The sequence below is a fragment of the Eucyclogobius newberryi genome, unplaced genomic scaffold (assembly GCF_026437365.1).
Source record: "Eucyclogobius newberryi isolate DKJ021-1_F unplaced genomic scaffold, fEucNew1.0.hap1 SCAF_22, whole genome shotgun sequence".
Lineage (NCBI taxonomy): Eukaryota > Metazoa > Chordata > Actinopteri > Gobiiformes > Gobiidae > Eucyclogobius > Eucyclogobius newberryi.
The window spans coordinates 12,500,634-12,523,023 of NW_027315857.1; the positions used below are offsets into that span (position 1 = coordinate 12,500,634).

Genomic DNA, 22,390 nt, shown 5'->3' on the forward strand with positions numbered 1-22,390 from the left:
TGGAGAGCGTCCTTGTACAGTAAGTGCTCACTATTTCACCGACTGGATTTGTACACCTGCATTTGGGGGGATGGATTGTGCTCTGCCAGTCGGTTAATAGCAGCGTTTGAACGGGGCGAACAGCAGTTTGTATTCCCCCTCTCTTGTTTTCTTCCTCACCACAAGTAGTTAATTTTTAAGCAATACAATCTGATGTAAGTCTGGGCATGGCTGCGGCAGATTTTCCCAACCCCCCTCTCGCGCTCATTCCCTCCCCACCACTCACACAACCCCGCGGCTCCAAAATAATTCTTATACAGCGGTGGGGGCTCCGGAGACTGTAACGGTGGCCATGTTTGATAGATTTGTGCAATGCAGAGAGCAGAGAGGTGTCGCGTGTTGTGATCCCGCAAGTGACAGTGACATCAGATCAATCTCGTGCGTGCGTCTGCGGCCGGGTTCGTGACTGATCCTGACTTTGAGGGGGGGAAGAGAGAGAGAGAAAGAGAGACAGGCAGAGGAGGAGGAGGAGGAGGAGGGGGCAGACGGGAAAAAGAAACAAACAACTAACAATATAACTTACACGCAGCCACACCCCCCTTTTTTTTTTTTTTTTCTTGTAACAATGTGTACGTTTTTGTGGAGGGAGGGGGCGCGGGGCGAGAGAGAGAGACGGGGAGAGATAGAGAAAGGAGGAGGGGGTGCGTTCTGAAATAATATAGTCAGCCATTTTTTATGTAAGGGGATTTTTTCTTATTGGGGGGGTTGTTAAAAAATAAATATAAGAGGGCGGCCATCTTTGTTGCTCTGCCTAGTGTAAAATATTCCAAAACGCCCCCCACTTTTTTCTGTGCCGATTTGAATATTAAATAAATATCATATAATCGGACAAGAATTCCGCTTTTTGAATGCAAGGACGGCGCCAATGACGGGAATATAATGTCATCTCCTCTGCGCTCCTGTGAGGAAGACGAGGGCATGGTGGTTAATTCCGAGGGAGGGGATTTTGATGAAGAAGACGACGAGGGAGACCTGGACGAAAACGCGAGCGACATAAACTCACCGGCAGCGCTACGGGAAACTGCAGCGACCGCCGCCGCCGCCGCCGCCGCCGCCGCCGCGCCAGGTACAGTAGATGTAGCTGGCCGAGCAGCCGGGGGCGCGCAACCCAAATGAAAACACTGCACGTTTTGGCTACAATGATCCGCTTAAAAGTCGCGCAAAAGCTGCATTTTGTGTCCGTGTGTGTGCCTCCCCGGGATAGTGTGGCTGTCTGCGCGAGCGGGACCCGGGTTTGTGCAGGAAATCCCGTGCATATTGTGCAAGAGTGTTTCCAAAAGATGCACGAAGTTTCTCCCCGATAACGCGTCATTTCGGTTCCCCGCAGTGAGACTCGGGTAATAGCGGACAAAAAGGGTGCACGCGCGTGACAAACCGCTTCACGCAGGTTGTCACCGATCACTAAAACATTAGACATGTGTTTGTGTGCTTTTATATCCAAGTTGTTCTATTGACTCCCTCGTCCCTTGCAGCTCATCTCTCCAAAGTTCAAACTAAGTGTCCGCCCGCTGTAGGACCCTCCTGGTCCTGTCCCTTGGCCTTTGGCTCCCGCAGACATGCATGTCATGCTTGTATGTAAATGAGCCTGTGCGAGCCTAAAACGCTCTCGGCGTGTGACACTGGCAACAACATGGACTCCCACTGCCCCGGGCTACACTCTCCTTCATGGAGATGATGTCTGGGGCTGTGCACACTTAAAGCCGGTGACTGGTGTGAAATCCCGGTGTGAGGAGACAAGCAGCCCCTCTGTGCCTCTTGACGGCTCAATATGGGACAATGTTGCTTTTCCTTTCTTTTTATTCTATGGGAAGTGTCTAATCCCATTAGTAGCAGCTTAGCACACCTCCTGACGAAGTGGCCCAAAACATGTCAAAATGAAATTGTAGTTATAAGTTTGGTTCATGCAGTTTCTCTAATTGTGGGGCCAGACTGACCTGCAGCAGATTATTAATTGATTACATGTGACGTCCTGGAAGTTTCTTGTTGAAGTTACAGCTGAAAGTGCACAGAAAAACTCTGTAACTAAACTGTTATACATTCGCGCTTGTCATTGCAAACAACCATCGCTTGTAAGGTAATTTAGCCCGAGACACGCGGCCGTGCCAGACAGATGAATGCCGGGCTCCCGTGGAGGGCCTTCACCCTCTGTCGACCTCTTGCCGCGGCCACATCAGTGGCTGTTGTCCCCGTGTGAGAACTACAGAGAGAGAGAAGAGAGGAAGTGGTTCTAGTCCATCACACCACGGCACGAGCGGCCTTTGCATCACCGACTCCTGCGTGCGCTCTGCTGCCGCCCCCGGCCTGTGTTTAGCGGCAGCACGCGGCACGGAGAGGCGGGGAGCGGGGCTGCTTGTTTAATGGGCGAGGGAAGGGAGGGGGATCAGTCGGTGCTGCTGGTGGGAGTGCGCACCGACAAAGGCAGGCAAACAATAAAACTGACAAAACGCAGCCTGTAGCAAACAGACTGTATCTGGGCTCTGCTTTAAGCTGCATCTCTCTGAAGATCATCGACACTTAAACAATCTCCGGTGCCTCTTGTGTATCTCTGTGACTCAGGCCAGATTTCAAGTTTAATTGCTTTCCCTCAGGTTATGATATTGCACCATGGGAATTTGGTTAGTTGCTCTTTTGCTCAGTCAGACAATATCACAATATTAGAAAAGCGGTGATAAGTTGAGCAGTCTGGCTGTATCTAAAGGGCCACTATAGACTAACTTTTCTGGTGGAGGGTGAGCCACCCGCTTGTGTCCATGGAGATTTTATTGTTTTTTCTTAATTGTTTCGCAGTACTTCATTAAGTTATCTATGTGCATTGATTGAAATACTGGGGTTTTTATTGCAAAAGTATAATTGGCCTTTTTCAGACACTGTACTTCATTCACTCCAGACAGCTTCTACTGTAGCCACAGTCTGACGGAAGCGAGGCTCCTCGGCCCCTCTGACCGCCACCAGCTGCTCACACACACACCAGATTCATACTTGGCCGTACGGGTGAGGTGTCTTGTCTAAAGGCACAACAATAGTTTGCTCTACAGCCACACCTGGTTTTCCCAGCGGTCTCCCATGCAAGCACTAACCCCTTGCTTCGTTTTTGAGATCTGATGATGATCTGAAATGACTTACTGTGAGTGGACTTGCCTTTTCATAGATCTGACCTATAACGTGGCCTGCTTATCTGAGTGGAAATATGTATTTTGAAAGACTGAATGGATTTTTTCAAAAACCCACTTGTACAAGCCTGTTGCATTGTAATGCCACGCGCTGCTGGATCCACTTATCATTCTGACAACCGTATCTAATTGAACAAGTGTCATCGTTCAGGGGTGGTCAAAGGTCACCAAAGCCACCAAGGCACGTTGTTTTTCTTCCTTCTTTTTAACCCTTTCGTGTTTGACTCATTTCAGGTGATGAGTGTGATTTATCAGACAGAGAGGTTCCTAAGAAAAAAGGCCGTCCGAAGAAAAAAAAAGACATCAAGAAGAAAGAAAAAGATGGCAAACCAGTTAAAACAAAAAAGCGAAAAAAGATTGTACGTCTGTTTGAGATCCTTTTATTTTTTTGATCGTTTTTTTGATAGTTGTTTTGAATCCTATGATAAAGTTTGAACCTGTATTCTGTTTTCTAGGACAGTGATATAGAAAGAGACTCAGACAGAGAAAGAGACAGGGACTTTGGGAACAATTCGGACAGTATAGGCAGTGACTATGGATCCGGAGAGAAAAAGAAAAAGAAGAAACATAAAGAAAGGAAAGAAAAGAAAACAAAAAAGAAGAAAAAAGTTGATGGAGACCGGGATAGCAGCCAAGAGGAGACTACAAAGGTAAACATTTTTGCTACCCACGTCAATTATCTGTATTTTTATATTATGAATCATGATTTATTCATGTTTTGTCCTGAAGCAACCTATTGAGCAGAAAACCTCAACCCAATTGGCAAAAGAGTGGGGTCTGGAGGATGTTGATCATACCTTCACAGAGGAAGACTACAGAGAACTCACCAATTACAAAGCCTTCAGCCAATTCATGCGGTAATTCTCGGACATTACATTAAATTACATTACATTTGTGATAAAGATTTAGATCAAAGTGCATATTTTAAATATACCAGTCTATACAGCATCTCACTGTGACACAAAGGCTCAGCAGGGTGGGATTCCACATTAGTCGTGATAAAAAGCTTGGGGATCTTTGAACATTATACTTTTGTGCTATGCTCTTTTGCACAAGTTCTTCAGTATCTTAATCAGAAGCTGGCTTATTTTGGATTTCACATTGAACTAATTAGTCAAGCATTCAGGTTTAAATTAGTTCACATTTTCTTGAAATAACCATGTTTGTTATGGTCAGGCCAATGATTGCAAAGAAGAATCCGAAGATCCCCATGTCAAAGATGATGACCATTCTGGGGGCCAAATGGAGGGAGTTCAGCTCAAACAATCCCTTCAAAGGAAACGCTGCTGCTGTTGCGGCTGCTGCAGCCGCTGCTGCCATCGCTGTTGCCGAGCAGGTCTCTGCAGCCACTGCTTCTCCAGAACCACCTCCACAGCCACCACCCATCCGCAAAGCTAAGACCAAAGAGGGCAAAGGTAAACTGCTCAAACACCTCCAAGATATTAGGTAGTAAATGCTGTGAAATAGCATCTTAGTTGCTATAGACATTAAATAAATCAAGTAGATCCTTACTGCTATGACACAATATTCATCTAACTTTATTTTTAGCTGTACACAATACACATAATCTCATTTATTCTATGTTTTCCCTTACGTTATATTCTCCAGGGCCAGGCTATAAGAAGCGCAGCAAAAGTCCACGTGTCCCAGATAAGAAAAAAGCTCTTGCTAAGGCTAAAAAGATGACACCCATTCGTATCAAGCTATCCCCTATAGGAGCCAAGAGGAAAAGGAGTTGCTCTGTGAGTATTACAGACGCATAATTGAACGGGTTTGTTATAAAAATGTATTTTTCACACCTACAATGTTTTTCCTTCAGAGTGATGATATGGATGAGGATGAATCTGAGCAGGAGGACTCTAGTGTCCACAGTTCCTCGGTTCGATCCGACAGCTCCGGACGGGTCAAAAAGAACAAGCGTGGACGACCTGCAAAGAAGAAGAAGAAGACTAGTAAGCATAAAGCCACAGGTCAATTATGCATATGCACGTATGTATGTTATCAGCTACGGCAAAGAGAATATGTTGTATTAAAACAAGCTCGCCACACATATTGTAGACCTGCTCGCAGTTCCTGGCGACGAGGAGGCAGACGGCTACGAAACGGACCACCAGGACTACTGCGAGGTGTGTCAGCAGGGTGGAGAGATCATCTTGTGTGACACTTGTCCCCGAGCCTATCATCTTGTCTGTCTGGAGCCTGAGCTTGACAAGGCTCCCGAGGGCAAATGGAGCTGTCCACACTGTGTAAGTAAAACCAACACAAGCACCCATTCCAGCATAATTTCTCTGCAGACCTCCTTTTGCTGAGAATGTCAAATATATAGAGTGGGCTGGTTGTTGCATTGTCAAATCTCAGTCATGTGACAGCAGATTATCCTCTTGAATCTCTGTTAGTTCATAAAAGTTGGCTATGACTTATACTATAAATAAAATGCCCTTGTTGTTGTAAGATGATCTCATGCTGTGACCTATTTTCATCATTGTGTCCCTTCGGAGCTGCCACAAAGTGTTTAGTTTCAATCTACTGAAGACGAATTAGGCCTCTTTTTCGAGTTAATTAATATTACACTGTAACATGCAGTATATAGTAGGGCTGGATGTCTTCCGTTGATTAATTGATTAATCGGTTGTTGGTGTTTCAAAATTAGTACTTTTGTAAAATCATTTTAGATGATAAGGATTTTTATGGGACAACAGCAGTGAGTTAGCAAACGATTTGCACAAAAATACGCGTTTTTTGCATATTTTAGTCTTGTGAGTGCAGTTCGGGTCCGATTGGATACATAAAAACACTCAATAGTTCTGAGAGTTTATGTCACGCACCGTTTTTAGTTAGCTAATTGATTGGCAAGGCAGCTCTTTAGTACAACGAGAATTTATTTAGTGGACTACAGCCCTTGCATATAGATCTTTATTTTCCTTTTTGATAATGGTTCTCCGGCTTCCTCCCACCGTCCAAAGACATGCATGTGTTAGGTAAGATTGGTGACTCTAAATTGGCCCTAGTGAATGAATGTGAGCGTGAACTGTCTGTAATGTCTATGTCTCTGTGTTGGCCCTGTGACGAGTTGGCCACTGTCCAGGATGTACCCCGCCTAAGGCCCGAAGTCACTGGGATAGGCTCCAGTCACCCGCGACCCCGAAAGGGAACAAGCGGTAGAAAATGGATGGATGGATAATGGTAGAAGCCCTGCATCTTCACAGTGACCTTTCACCGTAATCAGTGTTTGTATTGTTGAAAATGGCTATGTGACAATCTTGGTATGGATAGAGCAGTGGGCGGAGACAAAAGGTTGGTGAAAAGCACTCGCGCCTCACCTGCAGGACAATATAAGATAAGATAAGATATTCCTTTATTGTCCCACATGGGGAAATTTCATTGATGCAACGCAGGTAGATACAGAGCTAGATACAGAAGAAAAGAACAGATAACTTAAGATAGGCTTGAAATACTTTGAGAAAGCTAATGATGAGGGAACACAGTTTTAATGGTTAAAAGCCCACCCAAGCTCACATAATATTCCCCCTTTAAAGAGGTTTGTAATGTAAAAATGACAAAAATACATAATACTTTTTTTTTGCCGCACTTGCCACTGGGAATCACCACAATCTAACCCTGTGATCGTCAAGTTTATAACGTTCCAATCTCAGCATACCTCCACCCATGTGTCAAATCCAAACCAGCTCACTACCCTACCGTAAAAACGACTGTTAGTGTAAAAAGCTTGAATTCTCTCACACAGACCTTACCTACTGTTTGTGTTTGGCTTTATCAGGAAAAAGAGGGCATCCAGTGGGAGGCTAAGGATGATGATTTTGAGGATTTTGAGGAGGACAGCGAGGACCGGGTGATTTCGGAGGTGAGCGTTGGCATGGTGACCGGGAACGAAGAAGAGGAGGACGATCACATGGAGTTCTGTCGAGTTTGTAAAGATGGCGGTGAACTGTTATGCTGTGACACTTGCACCTCTTCTTACCACATCCACTGCCTCAACCCGCCGCTGCCAGAGATCCCCAATGGGGAGTGGCTGTGTCCCAGATGCACTGTGAGCTGCTCCTCTTTCTTTTATTTCATTATTGTTTATGCCCTATTCAGGACTCACTGTGCTTCCTTCACTGGGACTAATTTAGTGATACTTAAAGCTCCCTAATGTAGAATTCATGTGATTCTAATGGATTTATGATGGAAGCAGATATCATTTGGTTCTCTCTTTTCAGAATGGGGTTTAGGGACAGGGAATACTTTTTTATGTATGATAAATTGAGCACTATGACTAAGCTGAATCTTATCTTTTAGACTAGAGTGACATTTATGGTATTTCGTTTTAATTTGACACATTTCATTTTTTAATATTTTGCCATTTTTAAAGAAACCCAATGGGGTTTCATGGTGAAATATTACACTAAAAGGTTTTTCCGCTTGCATGTTTATTGTCTTCTTAGTGTCCACCTATCAAAGGTCGTGTTCAGAAGATTCTCCACTGGCGATGGGGTGAACCACCTCCTCCCATCCCAGTAACTCCTGCTCCGGATGCGCCCCCAGATGCCCCCCCTCCTCCCCCCATGAAAGGTCGACCTGAGAGAGAGTTCTTTGTGAAGTTTGCTGGTCTGTCCTACTGGCACTGCACATGGATCACAGAACTGCAGGTGAGAAAATCCACCTGTACCTGCCACGTACGACGCTCATGGGCATTATTACTGCATAACCCATACACTTTAAGTGTAACTCTCTAATTAATGTTTATGAATAAAGTTGATCTGAATACTTCATGTTTGTCGCACGGTGTATTCACTTTTGTAACATCTTCTGCAGCATGAATGCTTTTACTTTAATTGTACAATTTTTATGTGGTGTATTTCTCCAGCTGGAGATTTTCCACTCAGTGATGTACCGAAACTACCAGAGGAAAACGGACATGGACGAGCCACCAAGTCTGGATTACGGGTCAGGAACTGAGGACGAGAATGGTGTAGTGAAGAGCGAGAAAAGAAGGGCCAAAGATCCACAGTATGCTTTGTTAGACGATAAATACTACAAATACGGCATCAAGCCAGAATGGATGATCATACATCGCATCATAAACCACAGGTAACACATCTTTGTCACTGTATGTATTTGTATGTAATGTCTTTATTTGAACCTGTTTTGTCTATCTTCCAGTGTGGATAAGAAGACCATCTACCACTACCTGGTGAAATGGAGAGATCTGACGTACGACCAGTGCACCTGGGAGAGAGATGATATGGATATCCCTGACTTTGAAATTTACAAAGCTGCCTATTGGAGACATAGGTAAGACTTTGAATAAATTGTTAATACACTGACTTTAGCCCCAGTTTTGGATTCAACTGTAATGTTCATACCAAATGACCTGAAGACTTACCTCTGTAATTGCACCATATATTTTTACACAATCAGCATTTAAAAAAAAAAAGTCATCTGACGACCTGTCACTCTGTTTTCATATGTGTAATGCATACAGTATGTGTATGTATGTAATATTCCCAAAGAGCTAACAAGAAAGTGTTCTTCTCTTCTTAATTCATTTTACCTTGGAGAGACTCAAACACAGAAAGGACCGTTTAGCAAGCTTTATTACGTGGGTTCTTTGGCGCTCAGACCCTGGCAGAAGACATTGCGATTATGGGCGCTCTATAATATAATTGTATTAGATGTCTCCCCCGGGGCCTGGAGACTGGTTGTGGTACATATGAGGAGAGGGTAGAGAGGATGGTGAGGACGATGTAAGGCAGGGGTGGACAATTCTTTATCCTCTGAGGGCCATATTTGAGTCGAGTTAAGTGGTGGGGGGCCAGAGTGTGTTAATTGGTGTTACAAATTCTTATCATAAGCACTTTTTTGTGAAATACAGGGTATTGAATCGATTATTTCATTTATTTCATCTAACCTCTATTAAGGACACAAGTGCAGACACATGTTACATAGAGAAGAAAGTTAAAGAATAAAAACTAAAATCTTGAGGGGGCCGAATTAAAACAGGCCGAGGGCCACAAATGCCCAGATCTGATGTAAGGGATGCAGAGGAGGAGAAGGGGAGGTGGTGGGTTGCAGTACGGTCTAAAGCGACCGAGCCAACTGCATGAGGGTTTAAATGGGGCAGGCTGTGCGCTGCTTGGGAGCAGAGGAGGTGCGCCGAGCTACAAGGAGGAGTAATTTGGGTGCGTTGATTGAGGCTGGAGAGCAGGTGGCCCTGGTGTAGCAGTGGACGAAGATTGGGTGGAGTTAGGTCTTCCAGGCTTCATTTGTGCTTTTTCTGATAGGGATAACATCACGAAAGAAGATGACCCAGACAAGCCCAAGAAAATTAGAAACAGAAATCAGAATGAAGAGGATGAGGACGGCTCTATTCCTTCTCCAGTCAATGATGTAAGTGTACAAAGCATTACGAAAAATACAGCTAATTAATTGCCAGCATTTACCCAACCTTTCAATTAATACGCGTTCTGTTTTAGCCAACAATAAAATACGAGGAACAGCCAGACTTTGTCACATCAACTGGGGGCACTTTGCACCTGTACCAGCTGGAGGGTCTGAACTGGTTGCGATTCTCGTGGGCTCAGGGCACAGACACCATCCTAGCCGATGAAATGGGTCTTGGCAAAACTATCCAGACAATTGTCTTCCTTTACTCGCTTTTCAAGGAGGTACTGAAAACGGAGAAAGCTAAGAAACACGTTGTTCAAAATATCTGGGAGCAATGCTCACTATTCTCTCTGTTTTTAGGGCCATACAAAGGGTCCGTTTCTTGTAAGTGCCCCACTTTCCACCATCATCAACTGGGAGCGAGAGTTTGAAATGTGGGCCCCCGACTTTTATGTGGTCACATACACAGGGGATAAGGACAGTCGAGCAATAATTAGGGAAAATGAGTTCTTTTTTGATGATAATGTAGTCAAAGGAGGAAAAAAGACATTCAAAGTACGGGTGAGTGCTTAGATATGTTTGAATCATATGGGCATGTGGAATTAATGAACTCTTTTTTCATATACGCTTTGCATAACATTTATTTTACGTCCCGCAGAGAGAGGCTCCTATCAAATTCCATGTGCTGCTGACTTCCTATGAACTAGTGACTATCGACCAAACAGCCCTCAAGTCAATCGACTGGGCCTGCCTTGTGGTGGATGAGGCTCATCGCCTGAAGAACAACCAGTCAAAGGTAGTGTTACAAGGATGAATTCATTGTTTTGTTAACTTTTTTATTTAATTGTTAACCTTTGTATAATATGTGTGTTCTGCACAGTTTTTCAGGCGCCTGAATGACTATAAAATCAACCATAAGCTGTTGTTGACGGGAACACCTCTGCAGAACAACCTGGAGGAGTTGTTTCACCTGCTTAACTTCCTCACCCCCAATCGCTTCAAGTATATTCCAGCTCCTTGTTTTACAACTGCACATCTGCCACTGCTGTTTTTTAAATCATTCCTTTGACTCTCTATTTCTAGTAATCTCGACGGCTTCCTTGAAGAGTTTGCTGACATTTCAAAAGAGGACCAGATCAAGAAGCTTCACGACCTGCTCGGACCTCACATGCTGCGGCGGCTCAAGGCTGATGTCTTCAAGAACATGCCGGCGAAAACTGAGCTTATCGTCAGAGTGGAGCTCAGCTTCATGCAGAAGTATGACACTGGGGAGGGAGGGAGAGTCTTACTAATAGACCGTAGTAAAAGCATCTCAGACCAAAAACATATTTGTAATCTTTATGTATCAAAAATATACTATACTCAGACAGAGTATTGTGTCTTTTTTTGTGATAAGGAAATATTACAAGCTTATTTTGACCAAGAATTTTGAGGCTCTCAATTCAAAAGGCGGAGGAAACCAAGTCTCCCTGCTCAACATTATGATGGACCTAAAGAAGTGCTGCAACCATCCCTACCTCTTTCCCAGTGCTTCCATGGTGAGCTCAACTCTACTGCGCTACTACCTTTGATACTCTGACATTTAAGGGTGAATAACATTGGTCGCAGTGACACCCTGTGGTGAAAACTTGAAAATTTCATAGTCTTGTCTTTTTTCCTTTTTTATAGGAAGCCCAAAAAACTCCCAATGGTGCTTATGAGGGGTCAGCTCTCGTTAAGGCGTCTGGGAAACTCATGCTGATGCAGAAAATGTTGAGGAAACTAAAAGAGCAGGGCCACCGAGTTCTGGTTTTCTCTCAGGTACTGCCCAATCCCAAAACACAAATATCTGTGACCACAGGTTGTACCACACCCACCCACCAGATGGCCACCATTCACCACAGATGTTCAGTTATTCCCTTGACAGTTCTTGGGGCTCAGCTGCAGACTAGGCTCCAGCTGATTTGGGGCATCACATGTAGAGAAAAAGGCATCACAATTATGTGTTTATTTGTTTGTAGATGACTAAAATGCTGGACTTATTGGAAGACTTTCTAGACCATGAAGGATACAAGTATGAGAGGATTGACGGAAGCGTCACAGGAGCTTTGAGACAAGAGGCCATTGATCGTTTTAATGGTGGGATAATGACAGATATCTCTGCAAATTCTACTGATATTATTTTGTTTTACTTTAACTGTAATGGTTTATTGTAATGTTGAATTAACACACGTTTTTAAATCTCCCAGCTCCTGGTGCTTGTCAGTTTTGCTTCTTGCTATCAACCAGAGCCGGAGGTTTAGGTATCAACTTGGCCACCGCAGACACTGTCGTTATCTTTGACTCTGATTGGAACCCTCACAATGACATACAGGTAAGACTGTTTCGATACTATGAATAAATGGGATGTAGTAGTTGTCTTGACATAATCCTTCCTCATTCCAAAGGCATTTAGTCGCGCTCACCGAATTGGACAGGCCAACAAGGTGATGATCTACCGCTTTGTGACCCGAGCGAGTGTGGAGGAGCGCATCACACAGGTCGCCAAAAGGAAGATGATGCTCACCCACCTGGTGGTGCGGCCAGGTCTGGGCTCCAAAGCAGGCTCCATGTCCAAACAGGAACTTGACGACATCCTCAAATTTGGAACAGAGGAGCTCTTTAAGGATGAAGGAGAAGGTAACACAAGCTTGCTATGAATTATTATGTTATCGCAATGAGAATACCTCACATTCTAATGTCCAGCATATTTATTTTGTTTAAATATTTTTATACAATTATGTTGGCTTTTAGATTTTCCTCAATTTATTTTCAATATTTTTTCTAATAAATATATTTTTACATACATATGCATATATATATACTTCAAGGTATGAAGAAACCCTCTGCAGATAAAGCTGAGGATGAGGGCAATGTAATTCACTACGATAGTACTGCCATTGAGAGGCTGCTAGACCGAAGCCAAGACGCCACAGACGACACTGAGGTTCAGAACATGAACGAGTACCTCAGCTCCTTCAAAGTGGCCCAGTACATGGTCCGAGAGGAGGATAAGGTAAGAACAGTGGCACATTATTGTATGTTGTCAGTTACTTTTATATGACCAGCAAAGAAAAGTCCAGCTCACGTAGAACTCCCAAATATGCAGTCAGAGCTGATTTACTGTTACTGTAACAATTTAAAGATTGGATTATATCTTAAAATGTAAAATGTGTGAAGACGTGTCCTCCATGGCCCTTGGCTCCCTGTATGATAATGAGAAGTCATGCCTCCTTCTTTTGTGCCTGTACTGGCTGGTGTAGTGGTAGAAAATCCGCCTGGGGATTTATTCCTAGTTCAAACCTTCAAATAAAACAGCGTCCCCAAATGGTGATGTAGAAAATTCACACAAAAAATGCCCTCTGGTGTTCAAAAGCGGAGTTGTTATTGTATTGATAATTCTTCACATAGAGCACCTTTAAGGACCGACGTAATCGTACTGTATGATTCTGTTCCTAAGATCGAAGAAATTGAGCGGGAGATCATCAAACAGGAGGAAAACGTGGATCCAGATTATTGGGAGAAGCTGTTGCGGCATCACTACGAGCAGCAACAAGAAGACCTGGCGAGCAAACTGGGAAAAGGCAAACGAAACCGCAAGCCTGTCAACTACAACGATGCAGCACAGGAGGATCAAGGTAGGGATGCCGTTTGGTTTGGACTCGGCAATCTTGAAAAGTAATTTGGAGTATAAAAGCTTTTGAGTTAACGTTTGACTTACAGTGTAGTAATAGCATTATGTCTGTCGTAAAAGAAGAGTTTAAAATTCTTCCGGGCGGCCAAGGTTTTAAAAGTCAAGCCTTACTTTTGAGCCATTTGGTTTACTATTAGGATTTATGACATCCATGATCCCCCACAGTTTGCTAAGAAAATGTGCTGTGAGGATGATTGGCAGTGGCCCAATAGCTCTCCACTGTCTTGTTGCAGAGTGGCACGCTGACATTTCAGACAATCAGTCCGAGTACTCAGTGGGCTCCGAGGAAGAGGATGAGGACTTTGACGACAGACCAGAAGGTAAGGAGGCGATTAGAAAGAGAGAGAAACATCAAACAAGAGGGACAGCTGGCTGGCCTGAATTACTGTGCCATATTGATTTAGTTGTTATAGTTGTCTGGCATAGAGTTACAGGACAGAAGCCAAGAATGCATGCAACCATCATCTACTCCAGAGAAACGGCCAAGGGAGGACTTGTAAAAATACCTTTTTGGCAACATACTCCTTTGTTTTGTTGCTGACTAAAGCCATAATAGGTACCAGTATTTTATTTATCTCAGAAATGCAAAAATGTCCCACTAAACTGCAAAAAAGAACCTTAGCTTCACTTCCTGTTACAATATTAAGACACTTAAATTCATTGGCTCCTAAAACATTTGTTAAATTGACATTGGAACATTTTGATAGTCTTGCCATAAAGAAACAGGACTTTTATAGGTATTTACAAATAAGGAGTTATACTGCCCTTCTTTAATATCTTTAATAAAGCATATAAATCAGAATTCTTGAAGGGAATGTATTGCAATTCTATTACGTATATCAGAAATAAATAGGGAAATGAAGGAAATTGTGTTATGAAATTGTCTCAATGAAAAAGCACATTAGCTCTTCACTATCATATGTTTTGGGACTGTTCTATTATTCATAAATACTGGAGTGAGATCAATAAGGCACTGCAAGCTGTCTTCAATACTGATATTCCATTTTAAAATGTCTATCTTGGTCATAAAACACCAACGATGGAAATTACTGATGGATACCTGTGGAATGTACTTTTGGCTGCAACAAAAAAAAGCAATAACAAGAAAATGGAAGACAGGGACGGAGCCCACTATCCCACTAGCCCACCTTGGACTTTTACAGAATAAAACACAGATAAGTCGGGGGACACATGCCTGCCTGACTGACTTTCAAGTTTTTCATTTGTTCTTTGGGCTCTACTCTTTTGCTATTTTGTCTTTTCACTCTGGTCTTATTCTGTTTGTTTTTATAATTAAAATAAAAGAATATAAATTGACATCCATCTTTGCAGGTCGGAGGCAGTCACGTCGGCAGCTCCGTAACGATAAGGATAAGCCTCTCCCTCCTCTCTTGGCTCGAGTAGGAGGCAATCTCGAGGTCTGTTCATCCTTTCTAATCAAGATCATTTTTTACGATACTACAGCAACCTGTCAACTATGTTTTATGGCAAACCTGCCCTCCAAGATCTTTCTCTAACAATCTAATAATGTGTGACTTTAATGGCAGCAGAGCTATTATATGATCTGCTAGTCCAAACCATCCAAGCTCATTTATCATCAAGATAATTGGGATATGACATTAATAGTCTCTGTTGAATTAGGGTTTATTTTAGTAGTAATAAGCAGTCATACTTGGAATGGATGAAAATCTGAACAATGGGGTTCAAATGAAATGCATATTGTGCCATTATGTTCGTCTGAAGGTGCTGGGCTTCAACACACGGCAGCGCAAGGCTTTCCTGAATGCTGTGATGCGCTGGGGGATGCCATTTCAGGACGCCTTCTCCTCTCAGTGGCTGGTCAGAGATCTGAAGGGAAAAACTGAGAAAGAATTCAAGTGAGTTACAAGAGCCAAATAACGCAACGATTAGGACTTTGATTGATGAACACTATACATTTGTGTTGTCCAGGGCATATGTATCGCTCTTCATGCGTCACCTGTGCGAGCCAGTGGCAGACGGAGCTGAGACGTTTGCAGACGGTGTTCCCAGGGAAGGCCTCTGTCGCCAGCCCGTCCTCACGCGGATCGGTGTCATGTCACTTGTCAAAAAGAAGGCAAGCACACTACTGCTTCCTTTTAAACAAATGGCCCAAGAGTAAGCCATTTTTGAATGCACCAAATACAACTTCATCAACACCTTTCTATCCGACCAGACCATTTCAGTCTTTGAAGTGGCTATTTGCTGACCTTTTCTTTTACTTAAATTAGACCTTGGTGATTAAGTAAACTGGTTTCACCTTGTGTTTCATATTATGTAGACTGACTGGTAGGATATTCATTCCTACACTCGTTCTGATTTTGACAGATTGTTTAAATGAAGTACTGGCATGTATTAGTGTAATAATCCTGGATAACCTTCTCAGTGGGCATGACTTAACTTTAAATGACATATTGAATGCCTCAACAGAAAGTTGTTTGCTTAAAGCAAATAGTAGATTAAATGGCCACTGCCAGATGCCAGTAATTTATGCAATTATGTTGCTAGTTTATTTGAAATTATCATAACAGCTCATCTTGTTAAAACATGCCACACTTGTGCCACATGATGAAGTGAATGATATTCTGCCAAGCTGCAAAACATGCGGGTGGTGACTTTAATAGCAAGCAATTAGGACCAGCAGTGGAGCCAACATTTTATATTGCTCTTATTTACCGTGCAGATTCAAGAGTTTGAGCACATTAACGGGAGGTGGAGTATTCCAGAGCTCAAACCTGAAATCCCTGTGGACAAATCCTCCTCACGGGCCTCTTCTCCTGCCATGAAAACGACTACTCCCACATCAGATGCTAGCTATAACAACACACCGTGCACTTCAATGCCAGGTAACAGAACAGACAGTCATATGTCTGTGTCCAGCAGAGGGAGCTCTGAGCTAAGGACAATACAATTCAACTGGGATTTACTGATTTGTGTATTTAATACATATTTGCAGCTACTCCAGCTCCATTAGACAAGACTGAGAAGAATGGAAAAGATGCAGAGAAAGAGGAGGAGGAGAAGAAGAAGGAGGAAGAAATGTCAGACAAGGAGAAAGAAAAGGACGAAAGCAAAGAAGAGAGCAACAAAAGTGCTGAGGCAGAGGAGGTGAGAAATATGCATATATTTTTGTTTCTCAAAACGTTTACATATGATGTCCCAATTAATGTGTTGAAAATAACCCTTCACACCACAGGGAAAATACTTCAGTCTGGTTAACAAATGTAGTGAACTTAAACGTACTGAAACCTACTCTTAAATATACTGAAGTAAAAGGTATCCAGTGAAAAATGTACTTCAATTCCTTAATTTTGTTATTTTTTCACCAAAGGTTTTTCATGATAATAACTATGACAATAATCCCATACTGTATGCTTTGGTAGGTCTCCTCAAAAGACTCATCACACACTGGATCTCCTAATCAAAAACTTGAAGGCAATGAAGAAGGCGAAATTAAAGAGGTGGAGAAGAAAGACGAAACAAAAGCTGCATCAAACGAGCAGACAAAAGTCCAGGAGGAAAACGATGGTGACACTAAACCTGCTCCAAAACAGGATGTCAAAGACCACAAGACAGGTAAAACGGCATTCAAACAGAGCTTTGGAATGTGATATAATACAAACGCCTCCATTATTAAATATGTAAAGTAATATTCTGGGCCAAAAAATGTAAGAAATCATTTTTGTATTGTTTTTAGATGAAGAAAAAGAAGCAATAGACGAAAAGGAAAAAGAGAAACCAGAGGAGACAACAGAGGCAGCTGATACCAAAGCCAAGACAGAGGCGTCAGACACAAAAAAAGGTTTAGCACCGTTAAAGACAAAACATTTTAATAAAAGGAGCATACATTGCTGAGAATTGTTTTTGTCCCACCCAGAAGAGATCAAAGGTGAAAGGGATGCTGTGAAAGAAGTGAAAGCACCAAAAGACGACTTACCGAAGGGGAACGGGAAGCCTCCCCCAGAAAGGCCTCGCTTTATGTTTAACATCGCTGATGGGGGATTCACCGGTGAGTTAACCTTTAATTTTCAGGATCAGTAGTTTTCTAGACATTTTGCTTTACAGTTTTGTAGTTCTCAGTTTAATGACAAGTCAAATACCTTCAGAAATGGCAGAACTTATTATTTAGTTTATCGTGGAGGTGGTTCACTTTCAATCACTTTGCTCTGGACATTTGTAGCAGATAACTGTTGATTTTGTACCCACAGAGAACTGATTTATTGATAAAGAAATTGAATTAAAAAACAAGACGAATAGCAGGTCCGTTTTGTACATTACGCTCGTAGCCAAGGCCTAAGCGAGCCTCCATACCAGAGCGCTGATCCAGAACTATCTGTTCCTTGATCACAACCCAGAAAAGCTGCGTGCGTGTGCAGTGGAAACACCTGCAGCCAGGTTTGATGAGCTAAGCACTTCTCTCTCCTCTCAGAGCTCCACACTCTCTGGCAGAACGAGGAGCGCGCCGCCATCTCCTCGGGGAAGATGAACGAGATCTGGCACCGGCGACACGACTTCTGGCTGCTGGCGGGGATCGTGGTGTATCCTAAACAGCGGTTGCCCGAGCGATGACCTCCGCTCTGTTTATTTTTCTACAAGCCCAGTGTAATAAGTCAACAAGTCTGACCACAGCTCAATAAATACCTAACAGTTGGAAGTCAATGAATCGGCGCGTCTAATGCATGTTGTTCTCACTATGGCCGTAATTATGACCGTGCTGTTTTTTTTAGAGAAGGTCAAGAGTTTTGACTAGTTTACAAGATCGTAAGACTCAGCCAAAACAGACAGATGTGGGCTTTTTCTTCCATTTAAGATATTCAAGCCACAGCAGAAAAAATATTTACTGTAACATGAGCAATAGTCTAATCATAGGACAGATATAGAAAATTCAGATTCTATAAAAAGGAGGTACTGTATTATGTAAAATCAACTTTAATGACCTTTTGACCAGTGTATATCGGTGTTCCCTGTTTATTGTAAACGTCTGTATTGTTCTGCATTTCAGGTTTGAGTGCTCAGAAAATTCCTGTTTTCCCCTATCCCCTATCGCTGTCCACTTCTCTGTACCTACTCGCGATTATTCCTAAAAATCTGACCTAAAAATGTTTGGTTAGAACATGAGACGTTACCATTTCCACCATTAAAAAACAGTAAATAAATCAAAATTTGCTGCTTGCTACTCTGAAACGCTGCGAGTAGATGTTTGTGCTGCAGGTTTTAACAGGAAGTCAATGGACATTTCTATCTCAGTATTGCATTTTACAATTAACAAAATGTCAATGAATGATCTTTTACATACATGTATTACATTTTCATTCTAAATACTTGTGCAATTAATCTACTAATTGTAAATAATCAATGATAAAAATAATCATACTTTTATTTTGATCATCGTTATTGTTACTTGCACTATAAAGACTCTAAAATACGTCTGAAAACATCTTTTTATATCAAAGAGTGTACCTTTAAATCGAAATCTCAAAAGAGAATGAACAATTTCTTACTTTCATCTACAAAACAATTAAAGATGATCTATCTAGAAGCCTTCAGTCAACCTATTTCAGGCTTTATTTGGTTGAAAATTGGTTGTAAAAGTCATATTTGTTATTAGCCCTTGACCCTAGCCCCAGACATGGATATGCGAGATGGCAGGACATCCAGAACGACGCCCCGTTTGCCATCGTCAACGAGCCTTTCAAGTCACAAGCAAACAAGGGCAACTTCCTGGAGATGAAGAACAAGTTCCTGGCCCGGCGATTTAAAGTACGACTCTTGGCAAAAATGAGCTGAAAATACACATGACAAGACTTGATCCGAGGATACTATTTTACATGACCTTTCCTACTTACTGATGACAAATGCCCTTAAACTACATTTTGACTCATGAGTAATGCTGACAGCTGCATTTCTCAAACAGTGCTCATCCTGTTTTTGAGAGGCTAACATGTTTCAGATCCTGCCTCTACATCCTCATTCACTGTATTTACTGCTGTGTCACTCACTTGTTTTGCTAAAGAAAAGATCAAGGATGAGCTAAAGAGGATCACTCAAGGTATCAGTCTGTGTTGTATAAGAAGCAGTGAAATTAAGAGATTGCAAAATTGTTACCACTCATTCAAGTCTTACCCCCAAATTTGCTTACACGAACAATAGGGATGATCCGATATAGATTTGTTTATCCAATACTAACATGTTGCTTTTAACACGATTATATTGTGACCTGAATAATCACGATTATGATGAATAATCTTGAAAAAGACAAATCTGAGAACAAGTCTTGAGGCTTTGCAGAGACTGGGGCAGATAGGCATGACTATTGGTACCAAATATCCGCTAAATGTTCGATATTGGGTCGATACGATACCCAGGAAACCCTTTAATATTGATATACTGTTATTGGGACCGACATATCACTCATCCCTAATAAATAATGTCATCCCAGTTAATTGGCACTCGTATTTTGTAGATTATTTCTGTTTAGCACCTGATTTCTTCTCATTGTAATCATTTTGAAAATAGAAAGTGCAGTGCTAAACGTATGGACTAACTTTTTCAATAATCTGTCTAATTCTTGTGATTGTTTCAGCTGTTGGAGCAGGCTCTTGTGATTGAGGAGCAGCTGCGGCGGGCGGCTTACCTGAACATGACGCAGGACCCCAGCCACCCGGCCATGGCCCTGAACGCCCGCTTCACCGAGGTGGAGTGCCTGGCCGAGTCCCACCAGCACCTCAGCAAAGAGTCTCTGTCAGGGAACAAGCCGGCCAACGCGGTCCTGCACAAAGGTCAGACATGACAGCAGACACTGGAAATAAAGTGTGAAGTGTACAGAGCATTTTTCTCAAGGCAAGGTGTTCAAATAAATGCTGTAAATCAGGTTATCTTTTGACTGGATTTATGGTTTATATCTCCTATTACTGGGCCAATCCACATGAAATCAAAACTAGTGAAAAGGTCAATGTCTTCTAATAATGTCATAAATAAACGGGAGTTGAATTTTTTTTTAGAATAGCTGCAAAAAGTGGTGCCATTATTCAATCCCATAAACATAATTCAATTGAAAGGACTTTTAGACATAAGATTACGGAAATATGGCAGGTTTGTGGAACCAATCCCGAACAAATAATGATTATTAGGTTCAACATTTGTGGATGATATGTGTGGATATTTCCTTCAAAAACAGAGCATCTCCCATAGAGTTGTTATAGCGTTGGCCCCTGTCCTTAAAATTATAACGTGATCAAATTCTGGAACATCAACGCAGCCTTTTAAAATACACATGTTATGATTCATAACATGTGTATTTCTGACTGTAAACCTAGAATGAATGCTCTTAGTGGAAGTGAAGGACGGTTCAAATGCCAAAGACAGATGTTTCTATGGACACTATACCTTACCTTAAATAAGTATGCATTTCTTTTTTAAATACATATAATGTGGAGTGCTGTTTTTGTTATAGACAAATCTATTTCCTCTTATGTTTCTCTAAAACATTTGGGTTTTCATCCTGTTGGAAGCTTTGCAGTTCTGGTTACTTTTAAGTACCAGTCCCCATCTGATCACGTTCACACAGAGTTGGAAGTAAGGGAAGGATCCACCCTTTTTTTAAGGTCCTTCTTAGGAGCAGGTACTTCCTAGTCAGATCAGGAACCTTACAGCACATGCCCTGACACTTAAATAAATATATTAATATTCCACGATCTATATATGCAAATGTTAATGCCAGTCATTATGAACACTAGCTAGTACCTTGTGACTTCAAAGGGAAGCTGTAGAATTATTATTAGAACTGTTTTATCTTAAATATAGACCTCTAAATAAATCCCAACCGGAAGTCCTTTAATTTAATCCAGCAAAAGTCCACAAAAAACGCCAAATCCAGTCCTCAAAGCTCAGATGAGCTTACATGCTGTTAAGAGATTGTTCCAAAATACGTCTTAACCAGCTCCTCTGCGAGTCTTGGCATGCTTGTATTGTTTGAAAAGATTACTTGCCCAAACACTACTGTGCTTGTATTTCTGCACATTAAAGCTCATAAATGTCCATAAACATCATTATCGAATTGCAGCGTGGCTCCACTAGTCTGTAATCAGTGTTACATTTGATGAAAGGCAATGATGATAGAAAGACAGAATAATAAATTATGGGGACATGGTTCTTTGCCAAAATATAATGAAACAAAATGTATGGAAATAGAACATTAGATAAAAGGAAAAATGCTTATACATACTTTTTTTTTTGAGACATATTCTGAGCAAACCATGTTGCCTCATTTGAATGTAATGATACAGTGTATTTTATTCCAGCACAAAATAACCACCTTCCCCCAAAAAATGTATTGTATATACTGTAATAATCAAAAGCCGCTCACTAGAATTTTGGCAGAGAACGTTTACTTTTCTTTTTTCTTTTTCTTTCTTATTTTGTATCTGCTGCCTGGAAACAATGCCAACTTTGACAACTTTCTTTTATAGAATTGGCTTTGTATAGACACCAGATCCAGTTAAACTATTTAAAGATGAATTAAACAATACATTAAAGATATAGCATCAGGTGGAAACACAGCATTTTAAGAAAATACACACAAGAAAAAACATTTCACACGAGAAACAAAAAAGAGCATTGAAGTTCTTATGAAGCTTTTAAGTCTTCCTGATGATGTGAGACAGGCCTCTACTTTGACAATGTTCAAATCATTCAAATCCAGGCTCAAAATTATTCTGCTCAGTTGTGCATATGTTTTCTATCAACTCTTCCCTTTATTTGATTTTTTATGATAAGCGTGAATGTTTGTATTTGATGTGTTTATTTGTTTTGTCACTTTATTGCACCCTTTCATTACTTTGTGGACAAACCGCGCAAAAACTAACAAACCTTGCCTGTCGTTTCAGTGCTGAACCAGTTGGAGGAGCTGCTGAGTGACATGAAGGCTGACGTTACCCGGCTACCCGCCACCCTGTCCCGCGTCCCACCCATCGCCGCGCGGCTGCAGATGTCCGAGAGGAGCATCCTGAGCCGACTGGCCAGCAAAGGCACGGAAACGCACACGGCCCCGGTCAGTGCTCGCTCC

At 42.0% G+C, this 22,390-nt stretch overlaps 2 protein-coding genes across 5 annotated transcripts in view; one reads left to right on the forward strand and one right to left on the reverse strand.

Annotated features, from left to right (window-relative positions):
* Positions 1 to 22,390, reverse strand: part of sat2a.1 (spermidine/spermine N1-acetyltransferase family member 2a, tandem duplicate 1) — a 90,380-nt gene that overhangs the window by 42,803 nt on the left and 25,187 nt on the right. The gene's annotated exons all lie outside the window — the stretch shown is intronic.
* Positions 593 to 22,390, forward strand: part of chd3 (chromodomain helicase DNA binding protein 3) — a 33,113-nt gene continuing 11,315 nt past the window's right edge. The window contains exons 1-38 of one of the 4 annotated variants that reach the window (XM_072458658.1): positions 593 to 1,105; positions 3,444 to 3,568; positions 3,665 to 3,859; positions 3,939 to 4,066; positions 4,386 to 4,624; positions 4,818 to 4,951; positions 5,029 to 5,179; positions 5,268 to 5,455; positions 6,988 to 7,257; positions 7,655 to 7,858; positions 8,077 to 8,300; positions 8,373 to 8,504; positions 9,494 to 9,599; positions 9,686 to 9,877; positions 9,957 to 10,157; positions 10,255 to 10,392; positions 10,477 to 10,598; positions 10,680 to 10,853; positions 10,993 to 11,134; positions 11,265 to 11,396; positions 11,597 to 11,714; positions 11,825 to 11,949; positions 12,023 to 12,254; positions 12,446 to 12,630; positions 13,075 to 13,252; positions 13,542 to 13,628; positions 14,641 to 14,726; positions 15,052 to 15,185; positions 15,259 to 15,403; positions 16,010 to 16,172; positions 16,283 to 16,434; positions 16,710 to 16,902; positions 17,024 to 17,128; positions 17,204 to 17,335; positions 17,756 to 17,864; positions 18,954 to 19,086; positions 19,910 to 20,105; positions 22,212 to 22,375. In XM_072458658.1, coding sequence (XP_072314759.1) covers positions 919 to 1,105; positions 3,444 to 3,568; positions 3,665 to 3,859; positions 3,939 to 4,066; positions 4,386 to 4,624; positions 4,818 to 4,951; positions 5,029 to 5,179; positions 5,268 to 5,455; positions 6,988 to 7,257; positions 7,655 to 7,858; positions 8,077 to 8,300; positions 8,373 to 8,504; positions 9,494 to 9,599; positions 9,686 to 9,877; positions 9,957 to 10,157; positions 10,255 to 10,392; positions 10,477 to 10,598; positions 10,680 to 10,853; positions 10,993 to 11,134; positions 11,265 to 11,396; positions 11,597 to 11,714; positions 11,825 to 11,949; positions 12,023 to 12,254; positions 12,446 to 12,630; positions 13,075 to 13,252; positions 13,542 to 13,628; positions 14,641 to 14,726; positions 15,052 to 15,185; positions 15,259 to 15,403; positions 16,010 to 16,172; positions 16,283 to 16,434; positions 16,710 to 16,902; positions 17,024 to 17,128; positions 17,204 to 17,335; positions 17,756 to 17,864; positions 18,954 to 19,086; positions 19,910 to 20,105; positions 22,212 to 22,375 — 6,021 coding nt within the window. In that variant the 5' untranslated portion in view covers positions 593 to 918. The remainder of the gene's footprint in view (positions 1,106 to 3,443; positions 3,569 to 3,664; positions 3,860 to 3,938; positions 4,067 to 4,385; positions 4,625 to 4,817; positions 4,952 to 5,028; positions 5,180 to 5,267; positions 5,456 to 6,987; positions 7,258 to 7,654; positions 7,859 to 8,076; positions 8,301 to 8,372; positions 8,505 to 9,493; positions 9,600 to 9,685; positions 9,878 to 9,956; positions 10,158 to 10,254; positions 10,393 to 10,476; positions 10,599 to 10,679; positions 10,854 to 10,992; positions 11,135 to 11,264; positions 11,397 to 11,596; positions 11,715 to 11,824; positions 11,950 to 12,022; positions 12,255 to 12,445; positions 12,631 to 13,074; positions 13,253 to 13,541; positions 13,629 to 14,640; positions 14,727 to 15,051; positions 15,186 to 15,258; positions 15,404 to 16,009; positions 16,173 to 16,282; positions 16,435 to 16,709; positions 16,903 to 17,023; positions 17,129 to 17,203; positions 17,336 to 17,755; positions 17,865 to 18,953; positions 19,087 to 19,909; positions 20,106 to 22,211; positions 22,376 to 22,390) is intronic. The other 3 variants (XM_072458659.1, XM_072458660.1, XM_072458661.1) reach the window with 3 other exon arrangements.